We start from the raw sequence: 19,990 nt of genomic DNA on the forward strand, positions 1-19,990 counted from the left end.
TCCCTTTAAATTCCTTCCACTTGGCTCTGCCCACACGGTCCACAAAGCCTCTCAAAGAAATGCAGCTTGAAAAAAAAAAAAAAAAAAAAGAAAATATCTAAGGAGAAGAAAAAAAAAAAACCCTCTTCACAACAAAATGTCCTTCTCTCCGCCGGCGGGAGCGGTTTTCCCTGCACTCCCCCGCAGCGGCGGCGGCCGGAGCCTGGTGGGCACAGGGTCACCCCACGAGCTGCCCCTGTCCCCGGGGCTCGTCCCGGCTCACGGGGGGGCCGGGTCCCTGCCCGGGGTCACCACGCTGCTGCAAAAACGGGCTTTTATCCAGCTTTCACCCCGAGACCCACGTGGGCCTTTCAGCATCGTGAGGCAGCGCCGCCGCTTGTGCTGAGCCCAGGAGCGGGGTGGGGTGACCCACAAGCCTTCTCCTCCGCGGTGAAAGGCCCGAGAAAGCCCCTTGCAGTCTCTTCTGCTCCCTGATGTGTGTATTTAGGACTGGCCCTGTGGGGTGGCAGCTCCACGCGTGTGCTGGTGGGTGGAAAGCTCTGCATTTGCCCTCGTGATTTCATGCCAGAAGCATTTGCAAGTTCAGCTGGTTCCCCGATTTCCCTCTCCCGCGCTCCCCCTCCCCCAGTTCCTCTCCGGGTCCCAGGAAGGCGTCCCACGTCCGTCCCCCCCAGCAGGGCACAAACTCCCGCGCCCGGGTCTCTTCTTCCATCCCTACAGCTTTACCATTCCCTCCTCCTGCCCCGGGTTCCCAACGATTTTCTTCAAGACTTTCAGCAAGATCAAAATAAATTATGTCACACGCCTTGCCGTTATCAAGCCTGCCCTTTCACCTCTATTTTCAGCAGCTATTTTGGGGATGATTAATAATAATTTACAGCGAGGCTTGGCACAGCAATGGTTAAAGGGATGAGGCCGATCTGACGCAGGAGCCTTCTGGACAGAAGCAGTTTTATAAAGTCTTATAAGTGCTATTTTTCTCTTTAGGAAAGGAGTGGATTTTTTTATTTTTTTTTAAAGTGTTGTGAGAACAGGAATGTTTCTTTTTTAGCCAATTCCACATACTTTTTGTTATAGGAGAAGATGTGGTCTGAGGGTTTTAGCAGAGGCTAAAACAGGGGAGAACTGGATCTATTTTGGTGGTGTATCGAGTGAATAGGAAATAATCGAAAATGCTGCATTAAAAAATGAGTTTAGCAGCAGCTCCAGGCGAGCCCTGTTCCGCAGACAGCCCTCCCCTTACCTGCCCCGCTGGGTGCGAACCTGCAGATTTGATCCATTTCCACCCTTTGGCCAAAACACATTCTTTTAATCGTGCCCTCCTGGGAGCTGAGGTTTGGTGAGTAATTGCTTTTTTTCTGTTGGCAAAATGAAGCGTTTTGGCTCCCAGCGGTGGTTGCGAGGCTGGTTTCAGGAGTGGTGGTGGGCAGTTGGATGGTGGACAGACAGGTCTTGCCGTGGGCTGCATCCCCAGCAGGGCAAGGGGTGGGATCCTGCCCCTCTGCTCCGCTCTGGGGAGACCCCCCCCCGTGCTGCCTCCAGCTCTGGGGCCACCAACATCGGAAGGACACGGACCTGTTGGAGTGGGGCCAGAGGAGGCCACAGAGATGCTGGGGGGGCTGGAGCCCCTCTGCTGTGGGGACAGGCTGAGAGAGTTGGGGGGGTTCAGCCTGGAGAAGAGAAGGCTCCGGGGAGACCTTAGAGCCCCTTCCAGTCCCTAAAGGGGCTCCAGGAAAGCTGGGGAGGGACTCTGGATCAGGGAGGGGAGCAATGGGATTAGGGGGAACAGTTTTAAATTGAAAGAGGGGAGATTGAGCTGAGATGTGGGGAAGAACTTTGCTGTGAGGGTGGTGAGAGCCTGGCCCAGGTTGCCCAGAGAAGCTGTGGCTGCCCCATCCCTGGAGGGGTTCAAGGCCAGGTTGGAGGGGGCTTGGAGCAACCTGGTCTGGTGGGAGGTGTCCCTGCCCAGGGCAGGGGATGGCACTGGACGATCTTCAAGGTCCCTTCCAGCTCTAACCATTCTGTGATTCCATGATGCTGGTTAATGGGCAGCGTGTAGCTGTGTTTGGGCTGAAGCCCCCCAAGTAACCCTGGCTCCCCGGGGTGTTGGTGACAGTCACACGACAGCAGCCCTGTGCCTTGTGCAGAATATTTCTCCTTCCCCACCTGCTGCTTGGGCTGAAATCAAGCAGGGGTTCGCCCGTCCCCATCACAGGACCCTCTCTCCATCACTCCCTGCTCAAACAGATTAAAAACCAGAGGCCAGGATTATTTTTTTTAAGGTTAATCTGCTAATGCCAAAGGATCGTATTTGGCAGCAACACAAGGAGAGCTCTCATCAGCTTGTATTTCTGCTTTTCTTCCCTTTAACAACCTCACTCTGCACGTCGCTGTGTGGAATCCAGACAGGAATAATCCTGCCCCTGTTAACACCACCCCAGTAGTGCCCTGTGGAAACGGGGGTGCTGCCTGCGGGAGCCGAGGGCTGCGAGTGCCCTGCTGGTCGTGAGACTCTCTGCAGGGCTTTCGGGGGCTCACAGGTACCCCAGGGTCACAAGAAGAGCCGCTGGAGAGACCTGCGGAGCCTTTCATCAGCACTGTGGAAGAAAAAATGACCTTTCATGTTCGCATCTCGCTTTGGTGCGGGGGACAGTTGGCAGCTGCTGGAAAATGAACTATTTTGGTTGTGGCCGAGGAGAAGCTCCCCATTCTCCCTGGAAAACTTTCACACCAAATGGAAATTTTCTGATGAACTATTCAGCCAGAACGACCTTTTGTGCTGCAGAACAAACTGTGATGAACTTTTTTCTTTCTACCAGGTTTTTCTTCTGACATTATGAATCCTGATGGGAGATTAACTTACATGGCTCGTTATCAGGGTACGCAGCATCGGAGGGGAAGACCTGAAGAGCTCTGTGAGAGCCTGAAAACAACTACCTGATGCCAATAAGCGGTTTGAGATCCTGCTAGAGCCAAAAAGCAGGAGCCGGGGGCTACAGTCAGCCCTGGTGTAACTCCCTGGGCAACCTTGTCTAGTTGGAGGTGTCCCTGCTGACTGCGGGGAGGTCGGACTAGATGACCTTTGGAGGTCCCTTCCGGCCTGGACCAATCTATGAATCTATGAATCCTTGCTGTGGGGAAAGTTCCCCAAGACTGAATTTGCCTCAAGAGAGCCCAGCCGGGGAGCGGATGAACTTCTAAGATGCTCAGAGTGAATGAATTAACGGGAATTAATTGGTAAGGTCAGCAATGAAATCATGAGTGCGCTGCGGAGGGAAGAGGATGCATTTCTGAAGGGCTGAGAACGGCCCCTCGGCTGGATTTATGGGGCCAAGGTGATGAGAGAGGGGTCAGATAATAACCTTCCGAACCAGCAAGGCAGACCAAATATGCTTTGCCATCGCCCGCTCGCTTTTCCATGTATGTGTGCCATGTTGGGAAAACAAGGCCCCGTCTGTCCCCGCTCAAACAGAAGCAACAAAATAACACCGTTTGTTAGGGAAATGCCAAAACAGGGGGGGGAAGGAAAGAAAAGAGAATTGAAACATTCAGGCTGGCAGTAACTGGGGGATAAAGGCAATAAATCTTGAAAACACGCTGCGTTATCTCGGGCAGGAGCTGCCAGCGCTGCTCCTCGGCCGGCGTCGCGCCAGCCTGGGGGGGCTGCCCGAGGGTGCCCCCATATCTGGAGCTCCGGGCTCCGGCCAAGGCCACCAGCCTGTGGGAGAAAAAGGGGTGTTGAATGGGAAAAGATACATGTCCCTCCCGGAGCAGCTGTTTTCTCTCCTAATCAGAGATGCTCTGCCTGGGGAAACGCCTGCAGGTGAAAGAGAGCTTATGAACCAACCCCGCGGGCCAGGAAAACGCTGAAAAACAGGAGGTGGAGGGGGTGGCTTCGCTGGGGAAGGACACACGGTCCATGATGGAGCCGCTCCAAGGCCGTCTCGCACCATCCTGGTGCTCCAGCATCACCCAAAGGTGGGCTGGAGGCTGCCACTCTGGTACTCACAGCCTCCTACACCATTCCCAGGGCTTTCTTGATGCCCACACAAGCCACCCATCCCTAGTGACTCTGAGTTTACTTTAATGCGAATAAACTCGGAGTAAGTGACCAGGGAACCCCCATAATTTGGCTACAAATTCAATATAAAAGAAAACACAAACTTTCCTTTTGGTTTTAAGTGTTGTCAAAACACAAACAGCAGAGGGGGGAAAAAAACCTGCAAACAAAAATAGTATCCTCGAGCCTTCTTCGTATGACATGGCAGCAAAGGTATGTGATGCTGCGAAGCTCTTGGCTCCTGGCCTCGCTCTGCTCTCACACGAGTCCTGGAGAAGTTACTAAAGTCCGAGGGGAATCCGTGAGGTTTATCCCTGCTTCCCACCTTCCCTGCCCCAGTGGCAGGAGCCGGCAGAGGTGTCCTGCCAGGATGATGGTGACCCCTTCGCTGCTGCCCAGCATTGCGCCCCATGGTTGTCTTCACCCAAATTTCCATGCTCGGCACCAGATCTCCTGTTTGTGGTGCAAAGGTTCATCTGTGGGTGATTTTTCGGCCGGCAGCGGCGAGGCCCAGCCTCAGCCAGCCACAGGGGGTCACCCGGTGGGGCCTGAGATCCAGGGAGTACGTCAAAGCTGGAGCACTGAAACCCTTCTCCCCAGGGCAGCTCCCCTGGGAGATGTCTCAGAGACCACCCTCCGCCCTTTGGCTTGCTTTGGTGTTCCTCAGATGGAGACAGGATTTCAAAATGCTTGACTATCAGGGATAAAAAAAAAAAAATGCAGAGGAGAGAATTTCTCCCCCCGCTTCTTTCCCCCCGTCTGCTCAAGGGCTTGATCCTGCAAGTGCTACTGAGACCAAGCCACAGTCAGTGGGAAAAAAGATGTTTTCCAAGACAGCTCCAAGGTGGGCAGTTGGCTCCTTGTCTGTGTTTTGAGCTCGTCAAGCAGCAGCCAGAGCCTCTCCGGGGAGACCTGCTTTTTCCCAGGTCCCGGTACAGCTCCTTACTCAGAGCACATCGGTTTGAGTTCCTGAGGCATCACTGCAGGACCCCAGCTTGCTATGGAAATGTTGATCTGGTAAGAATTACCTCTCTTCTGCAAAGCGCAGCCCTTTTTTCTTTGCTGCAGTAATTTTTCTGCAATTACAATTTACCAGTGAGCAGCTTGAGCTGCAGGCACTAATACAAGGCAGCAGCGGCCGCCTCTACCTTGGGGTGGACAGTGTGTATCCGATGGCACCCGGATGGTTTCAGCATGAATCACTCGCTGCCTCTGTAACCAGCATTCCCATAACCTAAATCTATCAAAAAGAACATAAACCACATCAGAAGCCGGTTCTCAGATACTCATTTGCTAAGACTTTGGAAATCTCTTCTACTGAACAGATCATCTCTTTATAGGAGAACGAAGCCGTCCGGATTACACACAGGATGGAAAGGGACAATCTGCCATCTGGGAAGGCTGTTTAACTTTTTCTGGCTTCCTAAAAAGCCATTGTCTTGTAAACTGAGCATTCCTGCACTGGCCGGGTAGACACAACATCCCCTGTTCCCAACCGAAGGCCGTGCAGGGCCGGCTTCGCTCCCACGGAGCAGCGGTACCCGCGCCGCCGGCCTGGGGATGCCCGTGGGAGGAGAGGTGCGGGTGGGACGGTCCTGGCTGCCCCCAAAACACCCCACTGGGACCACGACGTGCTGACAAACACCGTCCTGCGCTGGCTTTTGTGTGTGGTCCCTCGGCAGCAGCCGCTGGCCTGTTGGGTTTTGGAAGGATGCTCTTCGACCCCTTCTCCCTCCTCCGTCCCTCCCACGCCGTCCCTCCCGGGTTCGGCCCCAGGCGATAGGACACAGTGAGAGACCTTAGTCTTCAGCCTTCTCGTGCCTTCCTCTGCCGAGCTGTGTGACACCCACAGCGATTCCCACCCCTCACCTCCCCAGTGACATTTTACGTTGGGGAATCAAACGGAGGAGCCCTCACACAGCGAGTCACTGGGCTTGCAGGGATCCCACCGGGGCCAGCAGCAGCCTCCCAGCCCTTGAGCTGGTGACTCTTGGGTTTCTCCGTACGGCTGGAGATAGGATGAAAACCCCGGATCTTCAGGAAGATGGACTGCTTCATTAGAAAGGCTGCTTTGTTCCTTACCAGCCACCTGGGCAGGAGGCAGGGCCAGGCTCGCTCTCACGGGCCACCCGAGGAGGTGACATCTCAGGACACTAAACCACATCCGTCAAACCACGCACAGTCCTTCCCTGCAGCTGGAAAACCAACCGCGAGCCGCAGTGAGGCGGCAGCCACCGAGTCGGATCTTGTAAGGAAGGTTTTACTTCCACGCTACGATAATCCCAGACATTTTTATTCTGCACCAGTAGCTTTAATTCTTAGTTTCCCTCATCTGTGGGCGACAATATATTCAGTTCCTGTTTGTGTACACGCTCCGGTACGTGCTATTGTGCAGCTGATGGGCCTTAAATTCACGCTTTGCTGAAGGTATGTTTCTTTCAAAAGGTTTTATGTTACTAGAGGTAGCAAGTCACAAAATAAAACCGCTGTTGCAAATATCATTTGAAGTTAATCTTCATATAATCCACAGTAAATATTTATACGCAATACAAGAGTGGCTGGATTCGTTTACAGCTCGAAATTGTTGGAGAGAGGATTCCATATAGATTAGTCGGCTAATCTGCTGTAATCTGCTTAAAAAGCAACCGAAATGGGTTTTCTTTCACTGAATCAGGTTGGCCCCGTGTGTGCAGCGGCTTCAGGCAGGGAACGGATCCCAGCACAAAAGGGCATTTACCTTGTGGGTGCCCAGCGCGCGGCTCGCCTTGCGGCGGAGCCAGAAATTTCCTTTTCTGCCTCAAAGGAGGGGGCAGCCGCGGCGCCTGGGCTCCAGCGGAGGTGGGCGTCAGGCTCCCCTCTTCCCTTCTCCTCGGTGCCTCCCCCGGGGACAGACGGACCTTTGATGAGGCACCTGCGAGGTGTCTGCACAGACACCATCCTCCCTGAATTTATTCTGTTTTATTTCGCTCCCTCCTCAGGAGGAGCTACACGAGCTGCCTCCACGCTCCTGAGCTACTGGGGAAGGCATCCTGCTACTTTCCCTGATGTTTCTAGTATTTTCACAGAATCATATAGAATCGCAGAATGGTTAGAGTTGGAAGGGACCTTAACAATCACCCAGTTTGGGGAGGGATGGGAAATCAGCCCGTATTCTTTACCCACAGCCCAACTTTGCCCACAAGGGAATCACAGCTCAAGGTGGAAGGTTTTAGGTACTCACCGTGCTTTGCAGAAGGTCTCCGGCTGATCTGGGTTCCCCGGGGACCCGCGTGCCCCCTCCGCGCAGGGGCTGCAAGGCTCAGCCTTGGATCTCCAGTAGCCCCAGGAGTTAAGAGCAAAGCCTGGGGAGCAGACTCGGAGATCCTCCCCCCGACCAAGGGATGAGCTCGGCTGCGAGGTTCGTTTCAGCGTGAACGGTGGTGAAATCCTGCCTGGTGGCTGCTCACAACCATGCAGAGGTTGCAGAGGGATCCCTCCGAGTCCCCATCCCCGGGGTGGGATGCTCACACAGAGGTGGCTGTGCGGGGACAAGGCTGGGGGGTGGCACGGGATGAGCCCTGAGCCCCCTCTGCCTGATCCCTCCAGGTGGGGAGCTCCCCTCCCACAAGAAACAGGCTGAAACCATCCTCCCTGGGGCTCTCCCTCAGGACTCTTTATTTCCCATTTACCCACCACACCTGGGAGCGACCAGGTGGCCATCAGCAGAGCCTGTGGCCAGGGAGGATGGGGTTGCCCCCGTCTCCTGCTCCTCACTGGTTTCAGTTCCCAGCTGCCGTGCGTGAAGCATGGGACGGGCTGAGCATCCCCCTGCCCGGCTCGGAGCCGCGGCTGCAGCCCAGCTCTGCTCGGGGCTGAGGCTGAGAAACCCCCCAGGGAAATCTGGGGAAGGAAAATGCCATTTGGCTTCATCCTGCAAACAGCAAGACCCTCAGGACTGCGGGTCCCAGCCTGGGAAGGGACGGGCCCGTCCCCTCTGCTGCCCCCTGCCAAACGCACCACCTCTCGGTGCCAGGGCAATCACTTTTTTGGTGGTTTGTTTGTTGTTTTTTTTTCCCCTACCACATCTCCCCAGTGCCGGTGGAGCATTTCAGTGCGGGTCCCTCTGAATAATACATTCATCCCCAGTCCTTCCCCCACCCCGGCCGCGGCGAGGCCGTCCTTAGCTGAATGCGGTGGCTGGGCTCCAGCACGCACAGCTGCCCTCACTGCCGCGATTCTTTTGCCTTGAGAAAAAGCATATACAATTTAATATGCTCCTGGCACAACAGCTTTTCTGTAGCGGAGGAGGCGGGTTTGTTTATGGCTATTTTGATAGGGCGGCTTTCATCCGGACACAGGTTCTGCCGCATCTCCCCGCTCGCACAAGGGGCGCCTTTGTTGGGCCGGTTCTCGTGTTCCTCGGGAACCCCCGGCCGTTTCGGCACCTTCTCCTGCCTCCTGCAAGTACGAGTTTTGAAAAGCCCTCCTCGGCTAACCCTGTATTTCTCCAAAAGCTAAGTCCCGGGCTAAGAGCCAGAAACGCGAGGCGCTGGGAGGGGGTGTGATGCTTTACTGGGTACGTGTCAGGGATAAGAACCATCCTCCCGTCATCTCACGGGGGTCTGGCCCGTGGTACCGTGTGCTGGATGCACCTGAGCACCCGAGTCAGCGGGAGAGCAGCTCGTGATGCTGCTGGTGGCCATCAGCGGGGACTTACAGGTTTGCCAGGCTGAGGAGCAGCTCTATTGCTTTCCCAGACCCCTTCGGCCTCGCCAAGAGCCGCAGGAACCGGGTGCGGGGCCACGACTCTTCCTCCCGACTGCAGGACCGAGAGCGGGGCTTCTCCACCTCCGCAGGAGCCGGCGCGAAGAGCTGCAGGTTCTCCTCCGGCAGCGATTCCCCCAGTCACCCTCACGCGAGTTAAACTGGGACCGGTGACCACCTCCCCGCTCGGCGGGTCTGGGGCTCAGGGGAGACGCTGGAAAACTCTCCGTGGAATAACCCAGCGTCTGCGAAGGCAGCCAGCGACTTCTGCCGGGCAAACTGCTCGAGCTGCCCCTGGACGAGAAGGAGAAATGATCCCTTGTCCTCTTCCAGCTGCTGGGTCTGTTCCCTCTCGCTGCCGCAGTGGAAATAACGGTGGGAGGGTTTCGCCGGCACTAATTCATCGCCACGTTCGGCGCGAAGCCGCCGCGACTTTGTGCTCGGCCCACACAAAACACAAATTAAACCGGCCAGAAATAGGAGGAATCACCCCATCGTGGTACACGCATGGCAAGGAGACAGAGTCACTCTGTAGCGCACATGAATTCCACACACGTGGAGGGAGGCAAAGCCGCTATTGTCCCCCCCACTTCACAGATCCGTTTCACTGTCTCCCCAGTTTATCTGGAAAATACATACTGCATGGTACTGTACGTCGTATTTCACTGCTATGCACCATGATGTCTTCCAGTGGAACAATCGCCATGCTTGTAGTCTAAGGGCGACACAAAAGTGCTTTCAAATAATAACAATACATTTTCTGTATAAAGAGGATAGGGAGTAGCCACTTCCCAGAAAGGCTTGGTTTCCCCAGAGCCAGCGGTGTGAACATCCAGCAACAGCCGGCGGTGGGGAGAAAAGCCCTCCCTCATCATCGGTCCAGGAGAAAAGCCCTCCCTCATCATCGGTCCAGGAGAAAAGCCCTCCCTCATCATCGGTCCATACATCCCGTCTCCCCAGCCCAGCTCTCCCAAGGAGCAGAGGCTCTGAGCACCCACCAAGGGGGCGGTGAATGCCCCCGGCGGGGCACCAGGCCTGACTTATCCCACCAGGGGCACATTTTTTTGGGCAAATCAGCTCTTTTGGCTCCGAACCGGGGCGGTGAGTAGAGAGGAGCCGTGCTCTCGCAGCCCTGGCTACCAGGGATCAGGCAGCAGCGCAGCATCTGCCAATCCATTCAGCGCTGCTGGCCCCGGCAGCCACATGGCACGCTGCTGTTCCATGTTCGGAGACAGTTTATACTGGAATAGGAGCAGTCTTCTTGGGTAAAATGATTATTTTTTTTCCTCCAGGAGAGCTCACGACTTTTTAAAGAGAACCCTGCGCACTGAAACGTGCCCGAGCACCGGCAGCCGCTGGGCAGCAGAGGCTCTCAGCGCTGATTTTGCAGAGAATGACGTGAAAATAGAGATTAAAACGGGGGTGGAGCACTCAGGGGTGAATTTCCCCACGCGCTTCTGGGCTGGGAGGTGGAGGATGCCCAAGGAGCCGCTCCTGCTCTGCTCCCCTTTCCCAGGCAAAAGCGCAGCCCCTTTTCTAAGAGCTGAATCCAGATTTTTTAGACATCAGAGGAATGGCTCCGGTACTGGAGCCCGATCAAGCACAGAACACACCCTCAGCCTTCCCAAAAATACCAGATGGCTGCCGATGCCAGCTCCCCTGGCCAGGCGTTTCGGAGAAGGGGCCAGCTCGATGTGCGAGCGCCGCAGCCCAGAGAAACTCCGCTGAGGAGCACAGCCACGGAGAAACCCGAGGAGGAGGAGGAGGAGGAGCGACGAAGCCAACGCATTCCCGTAACATGGGATTTTCAGGGCTCTGCACACACATCCAAATATGTTCTCTTTCTCCAGAGGGAAGTGGGACCTCCAGAAGCGACTCTGGCTTCGGAAACACAAGTTTCTGAGCCATCGTGCGCATTTGAAGGCGGCGAAAACGAGCTCCAGCCAGAGCTGCCAAATCATTAGAAACAAATTAAAAAAACATGCCTGGGAGCGCAAGAGTAGATAATTCCTCCCTAAATGGTGAGCTGGTCTTGGGAATGCCAAGTGTGAGCTTCTAAACTGGTCAGTGCTCACTGGGCCGCTGGAGCAACAGCACCTACTCCTCTGTCTGGGGTGGACAGAGTCCCCGGGGACCCTCCTGCAGCCGCGGTGGCCGCACGTCCACGTGGCACCGCAGTGACCAGCAGGCGGTGGGACCCCTGCCTCGCTTTAAGGAGGTCATCGTGGCTTTGCCTCTGCACAAGAGAGTGTTCTCTCTCTCAGCTGCCACGCAGAAATGTGGGCAAAGGACAGAGGGGGTCTCCTCCATCAACAGCATCATGATAACAACCTCCACCAACAGGTCAGCGACAGGATTTAAGCACCATTTAGGACTTAGAAGGGAATGTGGTGGACACACCTCCTGCAACCTTCCTGACAGAAGAAATGTCACCCTTCGCGTGGTGACACCGCTTCTGAAGCCAACCTACCACCACTTGAAAACCAAACCAGCAGCCAACAACCAAACTGGTGTGCACTGGGATTACCTGGTTCTCTGCAACAGCTCTGGTTTCCCACACCCCCTGAGCAGGTAACACGGTGCCGGACTGTCCTTTTTTGAGGATCAAGGACTCACGGGGTTCAGGTGACTCCACGGCCTCAAGCCCCCGTCACCACAAAGCAGTGGGAAAGCTCAGGAGAGCTCACAGTCATCTGAGACACACACCAAAGCCTGGTCAGCCACAGGGGTCTCGTAAAGAACCTGGAGGTACAATTAGTTTCTATTAAAAACAACAAAAAAAGGTCTTTTTCTTTTGTCTCGGGAGTCCCAAAATGGCTGCAACACAATTAAAACCAACCCAAAAAAGAATGACAATGAGGAGTGGTGAGATGCTCTTTTCTGGGGAGCGTGGGCTGGTAACGTCCGTCTGGAAGAACCTCAGAGAGAGTGGTCACTTTTGATTACTACATAATGTGAGTAATTCTCTGGAAAGACACGTCCTTCCCGCCTGAATCATAGCAAAGGGGGGAAAAATAACACACTCCAAAAATGGAAAGCTGGACAGCCCTTGGATGCCGGGAGCCGCCCAAGATTCCTGTGCGGGGGCCACCACAGAGAACCACAGAATCATAGAATGGTCTGGGTTGGAAGGGACCTTTCAGATCATGGAGTCCAACCATCAACCAGCACTGACAAAAACCATCACTAACCCATGTCCCTCAGCACCACGTCTACCCAGCTTTTAAATACCTTCAGGGATGGTGACTCCACCACTTCCCTGGGCAGCCTCTTCCAAGGCTTGACAACCCTTTCACGCTGCACGTTCCGGAGGGACGGCTCCAGCACCACAGCCAAGCTTGGACCACAACACACCTACTGGTGTGGCCACCCCAAGCTCTGGCGGGTATCGCAGGCAATGTGGCACTAACAACACGCTCAAGGCCTCTTCCTCACCCAGAAGCCATCGTCTCCATCATCCTCATGCATGAGGTGCAGGTGGTTCCTTTGGAGGCTCGGCCTTCTCCGAAAAGTTCGTCCTCAGCGTAGTTCTTGGCCAGTCCATCGCACAAACAGGAGCCACGGCAGCAGCACAGAACATCACTGGTGCCAAAAACGGCTTCAGTCCCAGGGCAGCTGGACTTCTTGAAGTCCAGGAATGGCCACAAGTTGAGAGGAAGGATTGGGACAGACCCCACCATGCGGTGGGACCACGGGCTTTGTGGTATCGGGGCAAAAAGTAGCAGCATCAGCATCTGAGCAAGAGCCTGTTGTTCCCCAGGTCCTGGCGCTGGTGGTTCAGGGCTCAGGGTCCCTACGGCCACTGAGGCGGCAGCTCCCATGCTTCACATTCCACATGTGCTTCAACTGGCTAAACTGGTGTCTACACAACACCACAAAGGCCTGAGAGACACCTTGAGCCCCTACTTCCTTCTGGAGACATAGAGGGCTCCTTTAAACAGAAGAAATTATTTTCCTCGTGCTCATCCTCCAGAAAACCAGTTTGGTTTCCATGACTATATATAGCACTGGGATCCTGGGTCTATTTTTTGTCCCTTTGCATCTGATTATTTTCAGTAGAGTTCACACTTTTTATGATACGCAGATTGTAACTAGAACACGACTTCCATTCATACAGACTTCCATCAGTAACAAACCCACAACGGCCGCACAGAATGTAGAAGAATTTTATTCATACCGTAATCCTGTCCCATCACCCACTGCAAATATTACAATTATCTTTAAAATGTCATCGAAGATCTTTTTGTTCCACTTAAAGCACAGGAATCCTGGTGTTAAACGGTCACACTTCTCTTGAGATTGCTTATAACAGAACCATAATTCGAACGTATTTTTCCATGAGCTGTAAAGGTTTAAAGCAAAGAATCTCCGCTGTGTGTGTGCTCGAGGGAGTTCTAAAGAGGAGGCTGATACTTGGTGTTTAACCAGAAATGTCTACCTTGCACGTTATGCGAAACACTCACAATTTCATACCAACACAACAGAAATACAATAGGCAAAAGAACATACATGAGTGACTGGTAACCTTGAAAAAAATCGGTTTTTTTTAAAAAAAATTGCACAAGGGAATACAAAACCGGTGAAGCAAATCAGAAAGTTTGGCAACTGTGTATACATTTACCCCTAGCTACAGTGGGGGTCTGCCTATAGAAACGGACAGGATAGAAACTGCGAGGCTGAAAAAGGCGAACGGTCGTACTTAATAACACGCGCAAGAAGCAGAACGTAATCATAATAAATAGTAGCAACGAATATACACTGACAGGACCACCAAAAATACGCTGGAATAAAGGAGACACCTCGAGGCGAGGAGAGAAGCCTGGAGGCGAGAAGCAGCCGGTTCCCCAAGAACCAGCTCCCGGAAAATTGGGCCCTTGTGGTGGGAGCCGAGAGGAAAGTCCCACCTTAGCTTAATTCCAAAGGAAAAAGCACATTGCGTGTCGCCTGGAGTAATTTTAGCCATATTCTCCACTAACACCTCTCATTTCAGAAGGGACATTGCTGCCTTATTTCCCCGCATAAATTTTGGGATGAAAAAGGTAGAGAGCTGGGATTTGCTCATCCCAGCATCCCCTCGTGCCCCAGCTGGAAGGCGGCAGCGCGGCTCGGGGAGCTGAGACACAGACCTTGCTGTGTCAGCACCGACCGGCTCTCCTTCAAAGCAAAAGCTTCACAAAGAATAATCTACACGGTGCCATCGCTGCGGGGCAAGGTCTGGACCGGAACGAGCCCCGTTGAGGAGCAGATCCGTGTCCAGGCTGTGGGACCTGCCAGCGAGGGGGCTCGTCCCCCAGGGACCGGGGCTCTGGGAGCTCCTTGCAAGGTCCTGGGGCCTTTTGAGACACAACACGTGTCTGCTGGAGGAGAAGCAGCATTTTGAAGCTTTCAGAAAATGCTAAAAGAGCCTAAAATTTAGTCATATACTGAAAGAAAGGCATTTGAATTTAATGAAGTAGACCTTACTAAAAACAAACCGCTGCTGGTGGTGTCCACCTGGCCCCACCTCTGCAGCGTTTTGTAGGATATTCAGAGAAGTGGTGGGGACACTGCTGCAGATAAATAAGTTTCGAAGCCCACTTAACTCAGCAGAAAAGGTCCTGTTGGACTTTTGAGGGACCTAATGAAAAACCTCATTTTAAAAGCTGAGGACAAATAACTTAGGTCTTCCAGGCTCCGTTTGAATTCTCCCAAGACGTTGTTCCTTCACCAGAAGACCTGAGCAGGCTCTTTGCCTCGGTGTGTCCTACACAGCAGCCCTGAAAGGAGGAGAATGGCCCCAATACCTGAGCCACAAGCAAAATGACTCAAAAGCTCCCCTTTTCCCTGCCTTGCTGGAATGATCAAAACCTTCCTCCAACCTTCAACTGGGCGACTGCCACTCGCCCCGTGGGACTGCAGGAACCTCCAGTCCACCACCAGGGAAAAGTCTTGTAGAAGTGACAGGCAGAGGGACATCGCTTGGTCAAAGGAGCTTGAGAGAAGGCGAATAAGACCAACTTCAAAGATAATAAGGGAAATAGAAAATCATCTGAATTTTAAATAGTTAAAAACACAGTTTTAAGCTTTTTGATCCAACAACAGGTACACACCTTGCCTGCCAGCCAAGAGCCTAACCTTCCCCGAAGCCAGTCTTGCCCAACCAGTTGTCTTCCTACTTAGACGATACATGAGATGTGAACTGACACCCAGGACGTGACACAAACGGAAAAAATACACATAAAACGCACATCTTTAATTTTCTTCTTCACAAAGCCATGGAGCCGCACAGTGCGAACTGAAGTGCACAGGGTGACACGAAGGCAGCTTTCCGGCAGGAACCGTTCAGACGGTGAGGGAAATGAAGCTGTTGTATCTCTGGATGTTCCTCTTGAGGATTTCGGAGCAGGGCCCCAGCACGCGTTCGAAGCGGGGCCGGTCCAGCTTGACGCACTTGAGGGGTCCACGGGCCACCACGGTGGCAGCCCGGGGCCGGTTGAGCAGCAACGCGATCTCACCTGGAAACGGGGGACAAACAGGCTCTGGCACACCGTCAGGGGGTGCCTGTCACCCACCACCCGCTTCCTTTGGGTGTAGAACATCTCCTTTATGTGCCTCCTGACAGACACCTTACACGATTCTGCTGACAGCACACCTATGCATAATGCAGGTGTGTAAAACGCCTTTGAAAACAAGCGCTTTCAGAGCGTTTTGCTGATTCTGGGTCTGTCTCCTGTCAGCCGCGTGGGTGGAAACCAAGGGGTGGCTTCAGCTCCGCTCCCATCCCTCAGCATCGTGCGTCACCCCACGCTTGTAAGAGCAGAGCGCTAATTAAGACAATAATTACTCGATACAGCCCCACGTGCCCATCTTTCTGAGCCATATGTAAGTTGAATGAATGAATAAGTATTTTTCTTACCAAAATAATCTGAAGGACCGAGTCTTCCAACTTCCACGTACTCCTCGTTGTCCGACCGGCGCTGCAGAACGGAGGCGGTTCCCTGGGGAGAGGAAGGAGCGCGGAGAGTCAGCCGCCTTCGCTTAAACCTCTTACAACTTTAAAAAGCATCGGGTCCCGAGTATTTCCTTTCGCCTGTCACACCCCTTGAGCTCTGCTGTGGGAGGGACAACCATTCCAGACGATTCCTGATAGATCAATGCAAGGAATTAAAGGATTAAACAAAAATATCTATCAGGATGGCAAACGATTTCTCTCTTACGAATTGTTTGGATGCAGATTCGGCTCACACAGAGGAGAAGAGGAACAGGACACGACTCAGTAAATCCTATTTAACTCACACATGTGCGAATGTATGCTGCAATATAATTTAAAAATATATTGAAAATATCATTCTGGGTGGATGCAGAACCTCACAAGAGACGCAGAAAAGATTCACGTCAAAAGGAGTCAAAAGGCAACTTTCCCAGTCACAATCCTGGGACGTGATTTTGGAAGACGGCAGCTAGAGCTTCATCCTCACCTGATCACTCCCTGCATCTGTCTCTGAAACGGTTGGTAAAAGGGAGTTTTTAATGCTCCTTGCAACAAAGAGTGAGTTTTTGGGGTGGCTTTGCCCCGGCGTGGCCTGAAGTGATCTGGACACCTGCGAGTCGGTCTCTGGAGAGATGGAATGTGCCTTGTCTCCACTGCCCTTAATAACTGCTGGGCTCGACACGTGCTAATACATGTCAAAACTCAGTTACAGCCTATTTCAACCTTCAAAGGGGTTTTACAGGCAGAAATATTCTAACCTGGAGGAAATCTTAAATTATTGTGGCATAAAGCTTTTGTAGTGGAACAGAGAAGGCATCTGCTTTTCTGGAAAAAAATGACAGTAACATATGAAATTATCTCCTGAGTCCAAACCAAAAAGCAGAGGGAAAGGCAAAAGCTTAACATATTTTGATTTTAACTGAAATTAAGAAGATTTTTAAAAGCCAAGATTTTTAAATAGACTAGAGAGCCACTTTCTGACAGTGCAGGTGGAGAGCATCGGTGTTCCAACGTTAGGATTTTCAGCTTGGACAGTAATAAGCAAGGGCCAGTCCTGCCCCAGGTAGGAGAGGGAAGGGGGGGAGACTCAGTAATGTGGATTTTTCTCGGAAGATTGATGCCAGTTATTGGAAAAAATCACAGCCCCCACCCTGCAGTGGAACACCCAAGTCTCGCATGGCCATAATTTGCTTTCTTCTGCACAAGCATGACGGAGCTGCTGTAATACCCTTGTATTGCATCACCTCCGGTTTCATAACAGGGTTATTTTTAGGCCCATACAACTTTACTAATTGCTGGGCCGCTCTCGGGGTTAACTGAAGTGCCATATAAATGAAGAGGCAAGTCTTATTTCTGCCGGACGGCAGGAACCTGAAACAAAAAATGAAATAATGTGGGAGTATTGTTTGATACATGCTAATCAGCTGGTGGTTTTTATAGGGACTTGGATGTATATCAAATTAATCTGGCACGTTAAAACTTAAGAGTTTCTCATCTTGCCCATTAGCAGCAACATGTGCTTGGTATAAATCCCTGGATATGGGACTGGCAGCACGTTCACCACAACGTGTGTGAGCGAGGGCACCTGAACCGGGCAAAAATAAGGCAAAGACACAGGGGAAGGTCAGGTTTAATCTTTTGTGGGGTTTTTTGGGGGGGGGTTATCTACCATTAAAACTTGCCATGCCCATAAAGCTGTCCCCAGCAAGTGCAAGGCCATCCACAGAAGTAGCTGGAAGAACTGGATATAAGAAAGTGATTTGGTGCCTGTCGAGTTTCCAGCAAAAATTCCTTATCCTTGATATAACTAAACTGTTCCGCCAAAGCTGCTGTTTTCCAAGATCTTCCAGTAAATCTGCAAGATCTGAAAATGCACAGATAGTGTAATGAGTTCTGTCATTCACACTTATTGCAGGTTTTCAGAGCAAACCCGCCTTCATAAGGAGCGTTCTCGGAAATACCCCGTACCGGGAATATCCCAAACGTTGGCCTCCCTCCTGCCAAACGCCGGCTCAGGTGCTGCTCCCGGAGCTGATGCTGTTCTTAGTGCAAGAGGGACGGGATCAGCTTCAGAACCGCTTCCAGCCCCCGTCCTCCTCTCCGTCCCCATCTGGAGCCTGGCAAAAACCTAACCCCTTGACCCAAATAGCTGTCTGCAATCCGTGTCTCCAGTCTCTTTCCCAAAACTTTTATGACAGATGTTTTATTATGTAAAAAAACCAACCAAACAAACAAAAAGTTCCCCCAAGTAATCCCATTGACTGCTCAGGTCCAAGGAAGAAAGGGCTCGATTCCCCACTGCCCGCCGTGAGCAGGTTGCCGTGAAGGCAATCACAATATCAAGCAATATTGCTTTCATCTCCCCAAGTGTCCGCTTTTATTGTGGCTAATATTTTTTTGACAGGGTCCATATGACATAGGACTCCAATAAGTCAGGCTTCTGAAGCAATTTCTTCCACTGTTCCACTACAGTCGGCCTTTTTCATCCAAGAAACACCATGATATCTGTTGGAGGAGGACAGATGTGTCTGGCCTCCACAATAAACACTTGGCTTGGCAGGATAAAGCAATGCATATTCCAGATACATATTTTTCCACTCTTGTTTTAACAGTCACACAGGCTTTTCCCCTTGCCCAGCGAGAACAGGTCTATCACGGAGCAAAAGAAGTTTCCTGAAGCCTGACAGCGAGGACCCAGATGCAAGATGTGATTGCGGCGCTCAGCCTCTGGCTGCACAATCCACCAGCTCCACGAGTGCATCCTGGAGCATTGTCCCAGTGACCTTCCTGGGAAGACTGTCCACACCACGGAACAAAGAAGAGGTATTTATATTTAATCTATCTGTCTATCTGCACTTTACGTGTCTTATCTCTGGAAACAATGCTATTCTAACTACAATAGAGGAAGAGCCCAATTGTACACAACCAGCGTAACCAGGGCAAAAATAATACAGAAATAAAATAATACAGAATAAAATAAAATGAGAAAAAAAAAGTACAGAACAATCCTTTGCTACCCACATACTTAACGAAGCTGTCACACTAAATGAATTCGGTGCTGACCTCTACCCTTGCTCATGGCTGTATTTCATTTTACTTGTCAAATCTTTCCGACGCTGTTTTTGAGCTTTCTGTCCTTCTTGTCCTTTAGCAAACGCCACCCCTCCCAGCGACACAGCCGGTCAGTCTCCTCAGCCCTGTCCCGGGCGCTGCGGGCAGCACCTCGCAGGGATTTACGGGGCTTATCGCTCTCGCTCCCAAAAGCATCCGGTCTTGGTGGGAAAGTTTTCCCTGTAAGTGGCACACAGAACTCGGCAAGATCCGTCTCTCGGAGACAAACGGCACGATCCCAAATTTGCGGGATCAGGCTATTTAGTGCTGCTCAACTTAAAATACTATCTTGTGTTTTAAAGCCGTTCCCGCCCCCTTCACCACCCAGCGAAGCCCGTAGAGCTCAGGGTCAACTGTGGAGAAGTTTGACACCCCGGAATAAATCATCCCGCTGGGATGGTACCGGAGTGGGAGCAGATGGGCACCTCGTTCTGCCCGCAGGCACCCGGGAGTGAAACCGTGATCCCGGGTGGATCCAGGAATATTCCCTTTCAGTCGCCGGGGAGCGCCTGCATTCCCAGGAACCGATACCATTGACCTTCTCTCCTCTCCCCCAGGTGGATCCGGGCGTCTTATTGCAAAACCAACACGGGGAGCAGTTCCAAAAGCTCTGTGCCATCGTCACCCCTCGGCCGCGCTCGCCCCACGCTCGCTGCCTCTGCCGCCGCTCCTCACGGGGCTCAGGGGGACGCTCCACTCTCTCGAATGCATCAGCAGTTTGTTTTGTGAGAATTTATGGCTTAGATACGGCACCATAATTCAAGATATTAAAAATAAATTAAGGTTTACAATCCGTGAGCTCCCATCCCCTCCGGAGTAATGAGATTTTGATAGATGTTCCTCTCGGAAACCGTGGGACGGGACGGAGGAGTGAGACAGACAGTGACCCGGCTGCATCAACATCAGGTTCCCAGGCCTCATCCCGCCTGTAATTAAAAGCACCAATTGCTTCAGGAGCCCCATTTTGATATTTAAGTATGAATCCCACAGCCAGCAGCTGGCCTAAGTAGCCTGGCTACAGAAGGCAAGTGTTTATGATGCCGAAAACTGAAATCCTGTATTTTTTCCCTCAGTTCCAGCTCAGCAGAACAGTGGTGGACACTGCG

General features: G+C 52.4%; 1 protein-coding gene across 1 annotated transcript in view; it reads right to left on the reverse strand.

Moving 5' to 3' along the window:
- Positions 1–12,960: 12,960 nt before the first annotated feature.
- The window catches only part of PRKAR1B (protein kinase cAMP-dependent type I regulatory subunit beta), a 94,225-nt gene continuing 87,195 nt past the window's right edge, over positions 12,961–19,990 (reverse strand). The window contains exons 10-11 of the mRNA XM_074158323.1: positions 15,699–15,780; positions 12,961–15,297 (exon numbers count right to left, since the gene is read on the reverse strand). Of these exons, the coding sequence (XP_074014424.1) occupies positions 15,125–15,297; positions 15,699–15,780 (255 nt within the window). The 3' untranslated portion in view covers positions 12,961–15,124. The remainder of the gene's footprint in view (positions 15,298–15,698; positions 15,781–19,990) is intronic.

The sequence above is a fragment of the Numenius arquata genome, chromosome 14, assembly GCF_964106895.1.
Source record: "Numenius arquata chromosome 14, bNumArq3.hap1.1, whole genome shotgun sequence".
Classification (NCBI taxonomy): Eukaryota; Metazoa; Chordata; class Aves; order Charadriiformes; family Scolopacidae; genus Numenius; species Numenius arquata.